The sequence below is a fragment of the Dama dama genome, chromosome 5 (assembly GCF_033118175.1).
Source record: "Dama dama isolate Ldn47 chromosome 5, ASM3311817v1, whole genome shotgun sequence".
Lineage (NCBI taxonomy): Eukaryota > Metazoa > Chordata > Mammalia > Artiodactyla > Cervidae > Dama > Dama dama.
In genome coordinates this window covers 18,889,755-18,902,868 of record NC_083685.1, presented here as the reverse complement: position 1 = coordinate 18,902,868, position 13,114 = coordinate 18,889,755, and the positions used below count along the sequence as shown (strand labels likewise).

At 50.1% G+C, this 13,114-nt stretch overlaps 1 protein-coding gene across 4 annotated transcripts in view; it reads left to right on the top strand.

Annotated features, from left to right (window-relative positions):
- The window catches only part of CAMKK2 (calcium/calmodulin dependent protein kinase kinase 2), a 50,934-nt gene extending 39,881 nt beyond the window's left edge, over positions 1–11,053 (top strand). For 2 of the 4 annotated variants that reach the window (XM_061141957.1, XM_061141955.1), the window contains 3 exons: positions 4,430–4,530; positions 5,047–5,089; positions 7,866–11,053. In XM_061141957.1, coding sequence (XP_060997940.1) covers positions 4,430–4,530; positions 5,047–5,089; positions 7,866–8,030 — 309 coding nt within the window. In that variant the 3' untranslated portion in view covers positions 8,031–11,053. The remainder of the gene's footprint in view (positions 1–4,429; positions 4,531–5,046; positions 5,090–7,865) is intronic. The other 2 variants (XM_061141959.1, XM_061141958.1) reach the window with 1 other exon arrangement.
- Positions 11,054–13,114: the final 2,061 nt, after the last annotated feature.

Here is a 13,114-nt window from a genome sequence, read left to right as displayed (position 1 = left end):
CCAAGGTCTCTTAAGAGGGGCTACCCCCTGACTGGGTCTCCTGTTCCCAGAGCAGACGGCTTAGCTCGTCCCATCTCTGCAGTGTGGGCAACTGCCAGGGCTACTCTTCACAGCTCCTGGAGGAGGGTGTTTGCTCAGGGGCTACTGGACCCCCTTTTATGGCCTTAAATTTGGGTCCTGATCCAGGAAGATGGAGCTAGAGAATCACCTTGGAGACAGAGAATCGCCTACTTGCCAAGGCTGTGCCCAGAGGGTGTCTGACTCCAGGAGGGAAGACTCTCAGGGGGCTGGGGGCTGGGCAACAGCCCTAGGGGAGGAATCCAGTGGGCTGCCTTGCCATGGCCACCTGGGGAGTCCTGGGTGTGTTCAGTCGGCACCAGCCCCGGCAGCAGGGCCCTGGGCTCTGTGGGGGGACCAGATACTACGTGCAGCCTCGAGTGACCTTAGGAGCCCCAGTGCTGGCTCCTTCGCTCCCAGCTTCGCACCTCGCCCTCTGCTTCCCCACATACTTTCTCTCTCCCTCTAGAACCTGAGCCCTGGGGGATCCATTCACATCCTCGTCCTCCTCCCCCACTAGGGGCCTCTGCATGATCTTCACTGTTGAACACTCACCCACGCCCATCCCCTCCTTCTAGTCCACCCACCGCACCTATGTCCTGAGCCTGTGGTGGGGAAGGCAGCTGACGTTGGGCTCCCAGCACCTACCATGGGTTGTTCTGTTCCTGTTTGTGAATATTCTTGGGAGAAGGCGTCTTATCCTAGAGGTCTGAAAGAGGCATTGATTATTCAGGAAATACTTCTTGAACACTGAGTGGTGTCTCAGGACTGTGGTGGAAGCAGGGAACACAGAGGTGAATAGAATTGGTATGGTGTCTGCGGAGGCTGGGCAAAGAACCAAGAAGTAAATGTGCAGGTACAGAGGGGCTATGAGGGAACCTCCTAGGGGGGTTGCAGCCCAGGTAATGGGTTGGAGAAGGCCTCCTGGAAGGCGTGTGCTGAGAGGATGGTGGGGTGTTCATCAGGCCGAGAGGGTAAAGGATGGGGTGTTCCTGAAAAGGGAGCAGCATATGCAGCAACCCTCTGTTGGGAGGCGGCTAGGCCCACGAGGAACCTTAGGAAAGTCAGGGCAGCTGAAACAGGGCAAAGGAGGTGGAAGGAGGGTGGCATGAGGCTGGACAGGAAGTGGGGCCAGAGTGCACAAGTCCTGAGGCCACAGCAGAACTTTAAATCTTGGTCCCAGAAGTGTGGGAAGCACCTGCAGGATTTGATTCAGCGGAGTGGCATGATCAGTGTTGGCCTTGGGAAGGTCCCATGTGGAGACTGAATTGTGGGGGACAGGGAGGCTGTGGGGGCTTCAGCTGTGTGTGCCAGGCACGAGGTTACAGAGATGAGCACGGGACAGTGCCAGCCCTCATAGGGCTCTTGGCCTCTTGATAAAGATGAACCTGGAAAGAAAGGATCACCCTTTGGTGCCATTACACGCTGAGTGTCCACACAGTGACAGGCCAGCGGGGAGAGGCGCGGGAGTGGGAGGCTTCGCAGGGTAGGAACCCCTTCCGCTGGATCCTGAGGGCTGGCCAGGCTCACTGGGGGAGCGAACCAGGGTTCTTGTGTTCCAGAAACCACAGAGCGCGGGCCTTGGCAAGGGAGGCACCACGCATGCTTGTCAAGAGGCACGGCCTTCGTTCTCTATCTCAGCATTTTTCTTTTCTTTCTTTAAATTGAGGTCAAATTCTTGTAATATAAAATTAAGCTTTTTGAAGTGAACAATAAATACAGTGGCATTTAATACATTTACAGTATTGTGCAACCATCACATCTCTAGTTCTGAAACATTTTCATCATCCCCAAAAGAAAACCCATACCTGTTGATAGTCACTCACTCTTCCCTCCCCAATCACCCCCAACCCCTGGCATCTACTAGTCGATATTTCCTGTTTCAATAGATTTGCCTATACTGGACATTTCATGTAAATGGAATCGTACAGTAAGTGGCCTTTTGTATCAGGTTTCTTTCACTCAACATGATGTTTTCAAGATTCATCCACATTGTACCCAGTCATTCCTTTTTAGGGCTGAATAGTGTTCCATTGTAGGGATAGAGCATATTTTATCTGTTCATCAGTGGATGGACATTTGGTGGTTTCTAACTTTTAGTAAATCAGTGGTTTTTAGAAATACTTCCCCTTACTCTTTTAGCATGAAAATCTTTTTTAAAAAAGTCCAGAGGCTTAGTATATGAAACAGCTTGACGAGACATCATACTTTACTTGGAAGGGAGGCCAGAGCCTTACAGGTGTTGAGGCCACTTTGAAAATTCCTTCATGAACTACAGCAGCCAAAAGCATCACCATGAACCTTTCATGGCTCCGTGGTACGTAAGAGGTTAAGTTCCAAACTCATATGGGTGAGAGATACCAAGTCAGGGCGTGAGGGAATCAGGTATGCGTTTCAGAAAGGATAGGGCGAGAGACTTCTCTGATGGTCCAGTGGTTAAGAATCCTTGCTGTGCAGGGGACACGGGTTCAGTCCTTGGTCAGGGAACTAAGATCCCACATGCTTCCGCAGCTAAGCCCTTGTGATCCAACTACTGAGCCCACATGCTCTGGAGCCCATGAGCCCCAACTAGAGAGTCTGTGCACTGCAACAAATGATCTCACATGATGCAGTGAAGACCCCCTTGAGCCACAACTAAAGATCCAATGCAGCCAAATTAACTTTTTTTTTAAAAAAAGAAAGGATGGGCTGAGGGGCAGACTGGGAGGCAGAGGGGAGAAGCTGAGCAGTGCCTGAGGGACCTGATGGAGGGATATTGACCCTTTCCTCAAAGATTCCCTCCTCTGGCAGGTGTTTCACAACCAAGCTGCGGACCCTGTCTGTCTCCCGGTGGGCGGGGTGGGGGACACCAAAGAGTTCTGTCTCACGGCCATGGACGGGCCGGCTCCCAGCGCCTCTCAGGCTTAGAAGGGCTTTCAGGACCTCTCTTGCCCTCACATCACACCAACCTGTGGATGGGCCACCCTCCGTATCCTGGGATGTCTCCTCAGCTCCTTAGACTGGGACCAATGCTTCTCATCCTCAACAAAAATGCAGCCCCCCGTGAGGAACTGGTACCCTTTTGTATTGCTGCTGGGACTGTAGAACGGTGCAGCCGCTGTAAGACAGTCGGGCAGCTCCTTAAAGTGTTACACAGAGAGTTACCAGATGATCTAAGAATTCCACTCCTAGGTGTACACCCAAGAGAAATGAAAACATTTTGTGTGGAAAGTATGTCCACACAAACTCTTGTACACAGATGTACATAGTAGCATTAGTCACAATAGCCCCCAAGTGGAAACAGTCCAAATATCCACCAATGGATGAACAAATAAGCAAAATATGGTGTATCCACACAAAGGATTATTACCAGGCCATAAAAAGGAATAAAACAATGCAACATGGTGGAGCTTGAAAACATCATGCTTGCTGAGTGAAAGAAGCCAGACCCCAAAGGCTACATACTGAATGATTCCATTTATACGATATAAAAAAAGACAAACCCATAGAGACAGAAAGTGGATCAGTGGTTGCCAGGGACTGGGAGGAGGAGCGGGGGCGGCTGCTAATGGGTACTGGGTTTCTCTCGGCAGGGATGTAAATGTTCTGAAATTAGATAGTGGTGATGTGAATATACTAAAAACCATTGAACTGTACACTTTAAAGCGGTGAATTTTAAGCCGTGTGAATTACATTTAAAAGTGCAGGGAGGGGGGATTGGGATGGGGAACACATGTAAATCTATGGCTGATTCGTGTCAATGTATGGCAAAAACCACTACAATACTGTAAAGTAATTAGCCTCCAACTAATAAAAATAAATGAAAAAAAATAAATTAATTAAAAGCGCAGTGATCCCCCTCCCTCTCAGATTATACCTGGGAAGCAGTAATTGGTTGCCTGTTGGGGAGGTTGTAGACGGCTTTCACCGACAGTAAAAGCCTCGCCTTGAAGAGGAGACAGGTTGATGGGCCAGGAGGGCACGTCCAGCGATGGCTCAGGTGAGACAGATGGTGCCACGGACACTGCACAAACGGTGCAGGCCAGCTCTCCTGCAGTCGGGTAGGCCAAGACTAGATTGACAGGCTCTGGATGTCAGACTGTGGAGCTTAGACCTATCTTGTTGACAACCAGGGAGCTGTGGAAGATTCTGGCTGTGGGCCAGTGAGACTTGGTGATGGCTTTGGTTCCTGTATGCTGGGTGGGTGTTTCTCAAAGGCTCGCCATCAGCAATCAGTCCTGGGAACTGGCAGGGGGCAGGGTGTGTGTGTGTGGGGGGGTGGGAATGAGGGGAGGGGAAGGGAAGAAGATGGGAGACTCGTGCTCTGGCACGAGGGAGGTTGTTGCCTGGAGTCCTCCCACCCCCAGGTAGCTGAGCCTCCTCTCCTTTCCAGATCCTGGTGAAGACCATGATACGAAAACGCTCCTTCGGGAACCCGTTTGAGGGCAGCCGGCGGGAGGAGCGTTCCTTGTCAGCGCCTGGAAACCTGCTCAGGTGAGTATCCCTGGGGTGGGGAGCTGGAGGCCGCCCTGCCCCGCCCTCTCGGCGCATTCTTTCAGCAGCGGTGTCCAGACTCAGATCAGCCCTGCTGGGCTCTCTTAGGGAAGTCAGAGCAAAGCTGCTGGCTTTGGTTTTTGCCCGATCCTGGACCCAGCCTGCCTCCTTGACTGACCACAGGGAGCTTTTACCTTTCTCCGGGGGTACATGCATTTTAACAGGGGTGGAGAATGGTTGATTATCAGGCTGTTAGACCCCAGAGCATGCATGCTTGATGGTGGGATTGTGGCCCCATGATGAGTGAGCAAAGCCAGTCTCACTCATGGGACCACCACCCCCCAAAACGTCTCACAGTCGGGGGGGGGGGGGTGTCCTGCTCCTGACCACCCTGGCAACAGCTCCGTGAAGCTGGTGTTTGGGGTCTGAGTGTCTCTGGGGGTTGGGGGACCAGCATGCCATGGGTGCCAAGTGTCCCTTCTCACTTCCCTTTTCCCTCCCCTCCGGCGATTCCAGCAAAAAACCAACCAGGGAGTGTGAGCCCCTGTCTGAGCCCAAGGTAATGCCTGCCTGCCTGTGCCTTCGCCTCTGCCAGGGCCTGGGGGCGGGGGCAGCCGCAGAGCACGGGGCATCTGCACCCAGGCGGACCTTCCTTCCAGCCCGGGGCCTCCAGACCCAGGAGGAAAACAGGGGGCATCTAGGGGCTTGGACCTGGCAGCGGGTCGTGCATGTGGGCTGGGGCTGCGGGTGCATGGCGCTCCACCCGGAATGCCTGTGAACTCACCCGGGTCTTAGACCTAGTCTGGCACCCACCTAGGCTCGGTGCACGTCAACCGCCTTGAAGCTATGTCTTGGGCCGAGGCCGCCCCTGATCTGGGCTTGGTGGTCAGAGCCTAGAGCAGGCATGCTGTGCTCAGGGGTTTCCCCCCTGGGGCTCTCCAGCATCTGCCCCTTCTTCTCTGATGGGTTAAGACCTAGAAAATAAGTCCCCATCCAGCCTGTTGCAAATGAGTGTGAAAGCTCCCCTGGTTGGGAGAAGGATCCAGACCTATTCCCCCGAGTCCGCCATCCTCTTCCAAACACATGCCCAGCTTAGCCGTCCCAGCACCTCCTAAGACAGAGGAGCATTTCTGTCCCTGCAAGCCTGAGATGACACGATGATCCTTCCCCACCCCGTGCCTGTGACAGGATAGCAGTCCTGGGACTCTGCCCATTGAGCCCAGCTCACCACCTCATTCTCAGTTGGGAGCTCCAGGCAATCATTTCTAAGTCTTAAAAGCTGCTATGTTGAGCTGTAAGTCACATACCATACACTTCACCCATTTAGAGTATATAACTCAATAGAATTTAATATATTTGCTGAGTTGTGTAACCATCACTACAGTCAGTTTTAGAATATTTTCATTAGCTCAAGAAGAAACTCTGTACCCTCGTCTCTCACCACCCAACTCCTCCATTCCCCAGCCAGCACGAGGCTACTTGCAGTTTCTATAGATTTACACATTCTGGACATTTCATGTAAATGGAATCATACAGTATGTGGCCTTTGTGTCTGGCTTCTTTCACTCAGCTTAATGTTTCTGAGGTTCATCTATGGTGCAGCATGTGTCAGAACTTCATTCCTTTTTATGGCTTGATCATATTCCATTGTATGGATATACCCACACTTTGTTTCTCCATTCATTTGGTGATGAATACACTTTCCACTTTGGGGGCTGTCATGCATGAATAATGCTGCCCTGAACGATGCCTGTGCAAGCGGCATTTGTTTGTTAGGAGTTGGCTTATGAGATGAAATTTCTTGGCCACCATAGGAGCCAGGTACTTATACAGTAACGTAGGAAGACCATCTGTAGATCATTTGTGCTCTTCCAGAGCAGGGAAAACAGCAGTTATCCCTCAGAACCAATCATGCACAGCCTGTGAAGGCTGCCTCCGTCCCTGCCACAGTGTTCTCAGGCATCTCGACAGCCGTGTGATGAGGTGGCCTCACTTACAATGTGAGCCTTACAAGGTCACAGGTTGAAGCCTAATGGGCTGGCCTGTGCTTGTCCCTTCTCTTCACAACCTGTTTTACAGTTTGCCTTCCTTTTTGTGCAAGTCTGTTTATTTCATCTTCTGTTTTTAATGAGATCAAAGTTGCAGGACACCAAAGACTTGAGATTGGCCCAAAAGACCTTACTGCCTCTCTCTTCCCTCATCTCTGACCCAGAAGCACCTGGGGATTACCTGCCCTTGCCCTTAGCCCACGGGTGGATGCTTTTGCTTGTCCCAGTGGTCCAGCACTCTGGAGCTCCTACGGCTTAGGCAGTCTTGGAGGCCTTGGGCCCACGCCCCTCAGCAGTGAGACCAGCTGGTATGAGCAGACAGCTGTTGGGCCTCCCTGGGTATCCAATTACATCTCTCCTCCCCAGAGACTTGACCCTCTCTTCTTTGGCAGAAACATAATAGCCAATGTGTGTGATTTTTAAACAAAGAGGAGTTTCTTCCTAGGAATGTATGGACATCATGCCCTTGCCTCATGCATAGGACAGTTCCCCTTCTGGCCAAAGGCATGCAAGAGATACCAGTCCTGTGTGGCAAGCCCAGTGGCTCTCCTTAGGACAGGCATTCTTTGCTTAATGTTGGTAAAGGGTTTGGGCCTCTCCTTAGGGACTTTCCCTCACATTTCCCATCATGTGGCCCACGTCCGTCACCCCAGGCAGCTGTAGCTGGGGGCACTTCGGGGTATGGCCTCTTGGGGACATGGGGACACTTCCCACCAACCTAGTCTCTTCTGCTCTGGTCACACATTGCCAAGATGAGGGCCCTTCTCTCTGTCGGAGGCATCCCTTGGGCCTGTGTGCTCAGCACATTTCTGTTGATAACCATGTCCTGAAGGCTGGCTTTGTGCCAGGCCAAGTTGGGTGGTCCTGCTTGTGTCCCCCAGGAAACACACCAGGAGACTGAAGACAGTCACGGTTCCTGCCCTGCAAGAGCTTAGGGCCTAACGCGGGGGAAGCGAAGATGCCTACATTCTCTGTGAACAGGCCCCAGTGTGGAGCCCACACGGCCTGTGCTCTGTGCCACGGTTTTAGGTGTCAGGCCCACAGGTTCGCGTCTATGTTTATAGTTTATATCCCTTGCTATTTTTGGCACATGATACTGGTTTTCCATTTGCCAAAGAGATGCAAAGTCTCCTTCGAAACTTTCACAAGAGCAAGAAAAAAGGGGGAGAGACTGTAAAAGCAGACGTAAATAATGGTCCAGGCAGTGTAGGACGGCCAGAGACGTTGGTTCAGGGCCCTGCCCGCATCACCCCAGGACTTAATGTGGTTTTTTTGTTCGGTGAGCAGGAAGCAAGGCAGCGAAGACAGCCTCCAGGGCTCCGACCCGGCCCCCGTAGGGGAGGAGGAAGTGCTCTCATGAAAGGCGGCCCTGGCGTGGAGAGTTGGGGGGTCCCAGGCCCCGGCTCCCTAGAGCACACTCATCCTGCGCGGCCGGACGAGGTGATGGAGTAGCCGCCGGACCGCCGTGACTGCGCATGCACGTCTCACCTCCGCTGGCGGCGCCCTGTGTTTCCATAGCAGCATGTCCTACGGGAAACCAAGCACGTGTGTAGAGCCTTGACCGTCATCTCTGGTTTTGTTTTGTTTTTAGTTTGTTGATTTCTTTCTTATTTTAAAGGGGACAAAAAAAAAAAAAAAAGACGACTCCATGACATCGACTTTGGCCGCTGGCTGGCTGAATGGGCGGGTGTGAGGAGTTGCAGACCCAAAGCCACGTGCATTGGGGGACAATTGCTTTTTAAGACGTTTTTATGCCAAAAATCCTTCCTTGTGAACTCAGAATGGTGTCAAGAGATACCAAGTAAATGTGTGTGAGGTTTGAACGTCGGGAAGAACTAGCAGGAAACTCTGATGGTGTGGTCCGAGGCCACACTTGGCTGCATTTGAAAGGGAGAGGAAGGGCAGGTGTGACTTTGTGCAAAACCCCAAACTGTGGCACCTTCTAGAATGTGGATTCATGGAGTCAGGACAGGGCTAGCCCTCAGTATCAGCTGCAGCCTGATTCGATGCAACTTATTCCTAAGAAGGACTATAAATTTTTTTAATGAGTAGAGCTGTAATCAGGAAAACGGAAAGGGCTTGATACATAAGAGCTTGGCAGGGGTCAGATTTTCCATTCCCAGAAGGGCATTCAGTGGTTATGGTGGGAGGTCTCCCCTCAAGGATTAAATAAGTGTGTTTATGACAGCCATTTAGAGCTGAAACTTTTCTTAAATAGTTGAAGGAGCTCTAGTAAATCTCTTGTTAAATTACAGAAACTTCAGGGTGACATTAAATCCTACACTTCCATGTACGTTACATGGCTTAAGAATAAACAACAACAAATACTTTCAATTTTCTAACTAGTCTGAACTCTTGAGCAGTTCAGAAATCATTTCGAGCTTCCAGGAGCTATCCCATGGCTTCAGGTGTGTGATCAGAGTTAGCGCCAATGACATCTATCCTGTGTATTAGCAGCTCAGCTTGCTTATAACCTGCGTATTCTAGAGGCTGCTAAGATTCTGTTTTCTTCTTCAGCACTAGCTGATTGTTGTAGTCAGTGAAACAGTTATCCAGTTTGTGGAGGGCTAGTTAGGAAATACTTTCATTCAGCTGAGACATAAATGATCATCCTTATTGGCAAAGCTCTGTTAGGATCTAAACAATAACTGTAGGGCACCCTTTTAGAGAAGATTCTTGAAACCTAGAGCAGTCCTCGGGTCCAAGGCAACCAGGGCTTGGCACAGGAAGTCCCCTTTTGTAGCCAGCAGTCCAGAAAGAAAAAAGTGTATGTTTTTGACTTCCAACTAACATTGGGAAGTTCGATTGCAGTTCAAGTGTGACTTCTTCCAGAGTCCCGTGTGGGTAACTGTGAGGTTCAAGAGGGAGGAAAATTGGAAGGACTTGGCCTGGGGGATTCCCAGTGCTTTGTGGCATTTGCCTTGGGGAAAACAGTGTCGGTAATCGGGATCAGAAGCATGAGCTCTTCTGTAGCTTCTGGCTGATCTGTGTTGAAAGGGGCACTTTCTGCAGACAGAGCAGCAGGTCTTGTGTCTGCTGCCAAGTGTGTTCACAGAGCTTCCGCAGATCTTCGTAAGCTCTTGACTGTCGTTTAGCCAGACTCTTCTTTCTACCTTATAAGCAGTACAGTTAGAGAAGGCTGGTTTCCAAGAGTCAAGGACACCCATCTGATGGAGGGTCCTCTGGCCTGCTTTCTTTCTGTAATCTAGTACTTCTTCCTCCTGTGCTTGTTTAAATCTACAGGCTCCACCCCTCCTGGGAACAAATGGGTCTGGTTAGTTTGCAGTAAGCACCTTGCAGTGGTTCAAGTCAGCCTGCTCTTCGTCTTAGTCCTTGTGGACGCTGACCTGGTTGTGGGGGGCTCGCCCGGAGAGGCAGGGGCTGGTAGCATGCATAGCCTCTGCAGAACTCCTCCTGTGTTTACACAACTGCATCGGGTGATGCCATTTCTCCCACCATGAAATCCACTGAAGATTTCACATGTGGAAAGCCAGCGATCAGGCAGCACTGAACTGTTCAGGCAGGTGGGTTGGGGGAGGCCCATGTTCATTACTGTTTTTTTTTTTTTTTTTTACACTAAGAAACACCAAAGAAAGCTGTGGAAAAGAACCACCCCACCGAGAAAAGGATGAGCAGAGAGGGCTGTAACAGAAAGCTTTAGAGCTACTCGGAGCGCAGACTCTTGGGGTTTGTCTCCACTCTTAGAGCACAAACACTGATTTTTTCCCAAAGCCAACTCTGTCAGGAAAGGGCAGAAGCTGTTATGAGCAGCTTTTCTACGTAAGCAAAAAGGATGCCTATCCTTCTCTTCCATTACTGGCTCATCTGTAGGACCAATTTTTAAGCAAGCGGTGGCCTGCACCTGTGGCCTTGAAGAAGCACATGTTCTCTATCCATCTTTCTTCCGCCCTGTTTCACTTCCCCATCTGTTCCACAGCCTGGCCAGTGGCTCCCATAAAGCCTTATCTAGCCCCTTGCTGGCACTTGGGGCCGGAGAGGCCATCTACCCGCTGGTCTGGCCTTTCTCGTAAGCTAGGGCTCTCGTCCTCCAAGCCTTTCAGGATGAGGCAAAGAACTGTGCAATTTAGACACATAGGCTCCACCTGTCGCTCTCACCCATCTTCCAAAGGGGAGCTTCACATCACCAGGGGGAAGAACCAAGACCTCCACTCGCTTCCAAGGTGCTAGGGAAGGTTTCAAGGTCGTTGATTTCAATCTTCTCTCCAGCTTTACAGGCCGAGTTTCATGGGACTACTGACTTTTCTATTCTGTGGTTGATTTCATGCCCGATGCTTCTGTTTTATTCCTGATCCTTTCTACTATGCATTTTCCTTTTATCAGGTGTACAAAGTTAAATACTGTGTATTTATCACTGAAAAGTACATGAACTTAAGAGAAAAATAAGCCTTCAGTGTTTTTCCACAAATGTTTAAGCTTCTCTGTAAACTTGAAATAAACAGCAAAATGGTGCAAAATCTGGGCCTCTTTGGGATTTTTTTTTTTTTTTGGTTAATTAAGTCAGTGGTCTTGAGGTCATCTGTCCTCATGTCTGTTTTCCTTCCTTAGGCTGACAGCAAAATTGAATGCCCAAGTCAGGGCTGATGTACTCAGCAAATCCCTAATTTAAGCATGTCCTGGTACCTCCCTGGGTCTTCCTAGGTGGCGCAGTGGTAAAGAATCCACCTGCCAGTGAAGAGGTGCAGGAGATGAGGATTCGATCCCTGGATCCAGAATATCCCCTGGAGTAGGAAATGGCAACCTGTTCCAGTATTCTTGCCTGGAAAATCTCATGGACAGAGGAGCCTGGTGGGCCACAGTCCATGGGGTCAGAAAGAGTCGGACACGACTGAGCACGAGAGTACCTCCCTACTGAGAGGGCGGTCCCCACGACAGCAGTATCAGCGTCACCTGGGCGTGGCTTAGCAATTCAGATTCCCAGGCCCCATTTAAACAAGATCCCCAGGTGACTCACTTGATGCTGAAGTTTGCAATGCACTGCTCTGGGGCAGCTCACTGCCAGATAGATTCTTCTAGTGAAGACCAAACAGGTGAGCTGCTATGGGAGTAGTTTTAATCACACACTGAGCACATCCTGTGGGGTCACACTACGTGACACTTTACCGCATAAGGTAGGTGTTGAGCCCATTTAACGGGTCGTCATCTGTAAACAGGGTCAGAAAAGGCTCCGAATTTATCAACTAATTCAGTGTTCTGCAGAGCCTTGATGGTTGCCAGCTTTCATGACGTCTGGAGAGACTGTTTTAGAACTGCTGCTTTCTCCAGACTGTGGGCTGAAGGTTCCCTGCACTTCAAATGTGAATCCAGCCCACGGCGCTGCGTTACTGGCTTTGAACTTCAGTTCTGTGTTATCAGGGGACAGTGGATGAAATCTGAAAGACTCCTGTTCCCTTACTGCAGAAATAACAGCCCTGAAATACTGTTGCTATTTAAAGACTCCCCTCCCCCTATGGAGAATCTGATGAAAGTGAGAAGAAATGCCCACAGGTGCCTCACTTTGCAGAGTTTTAGGGATTTCAGAATCTCCTGGAAGGTCATCCATGGATGCAAGGCTGAAAAAGCTCTACTTAAGAGGCAGTGCCAAGGAGTGCCAACAAGTGGGGCTGTTAGCAGAACGCAAGGCAATTCTGGTGAGTTCAAGATCAGTGCCACCCCCAGCCCTCACCCCATCTTTAGAAAGAGGGGGGCCATAAGAAGCAACCCTGACTCCTTAGCCTGCAAGACAATAAACTTTTCCTAAACAGTCAAGCTCCATGGGACCCGTGTGTTCAAGCAGGCATTTTTCAAAACGGTAGCTCAAGGGACTTCCCTGGTGATCCAGTGGTTAAGAATCTGCTTTTCAAAAAAAACAAAAACAAAAAAAACAAAACAAAAAAAGAATCTGCTTTTCAATGCAGGGGGCATGGGTTTGATTCCTGGTCAGGCAACTAAGATCCATACTGTGTCCCATGGCTGTGGGGAGAAGGTAGCTTGAACCAGAACTTTTTCAAAGGGGTCAGTAAACTTTTTTCCCCCCTCCCAAAGCATTAAAAGCCCAGGTTGTCATTTACCCCACAGAAGCAGAGCACTTCTAAAATAAATGTTCCCTTTAACAGTTGGAAATGAATTCTGACAAGGCTGAGAGGCAGGCTGCTTCCTTTAGGGAGACGCTGAACACCTGATGCAGAATGAAGTCGGTGCGAAGCCCAGGCCAGAAATAGCTTCATTAACATTTCAAACCGGTGGCAAGGTAGATGGAGCTGGTGCTGCTTTTGGTTCAAGGCTTCTGGAAGGCAAATGGGGAGGGAGGATAAGCCAACTTCGTGTCCCCTAAAACTGTGTTCCCTGTAGTATACACCCGCACTTTTATGTAAAATGTAAGCATAGGTAAGAGACCACAGGAAAAAAAATCTTGTAAACTCCATAGGAACATAAGTTAATGAAGAACCAGACTTCTTAGGCTTTTAAGAGAAGGTTAAAGTAGGGGGAAAAAAAAAAACTAAGCTCCAGCAATAGACTTGTTTCAGGAACATTTCTGA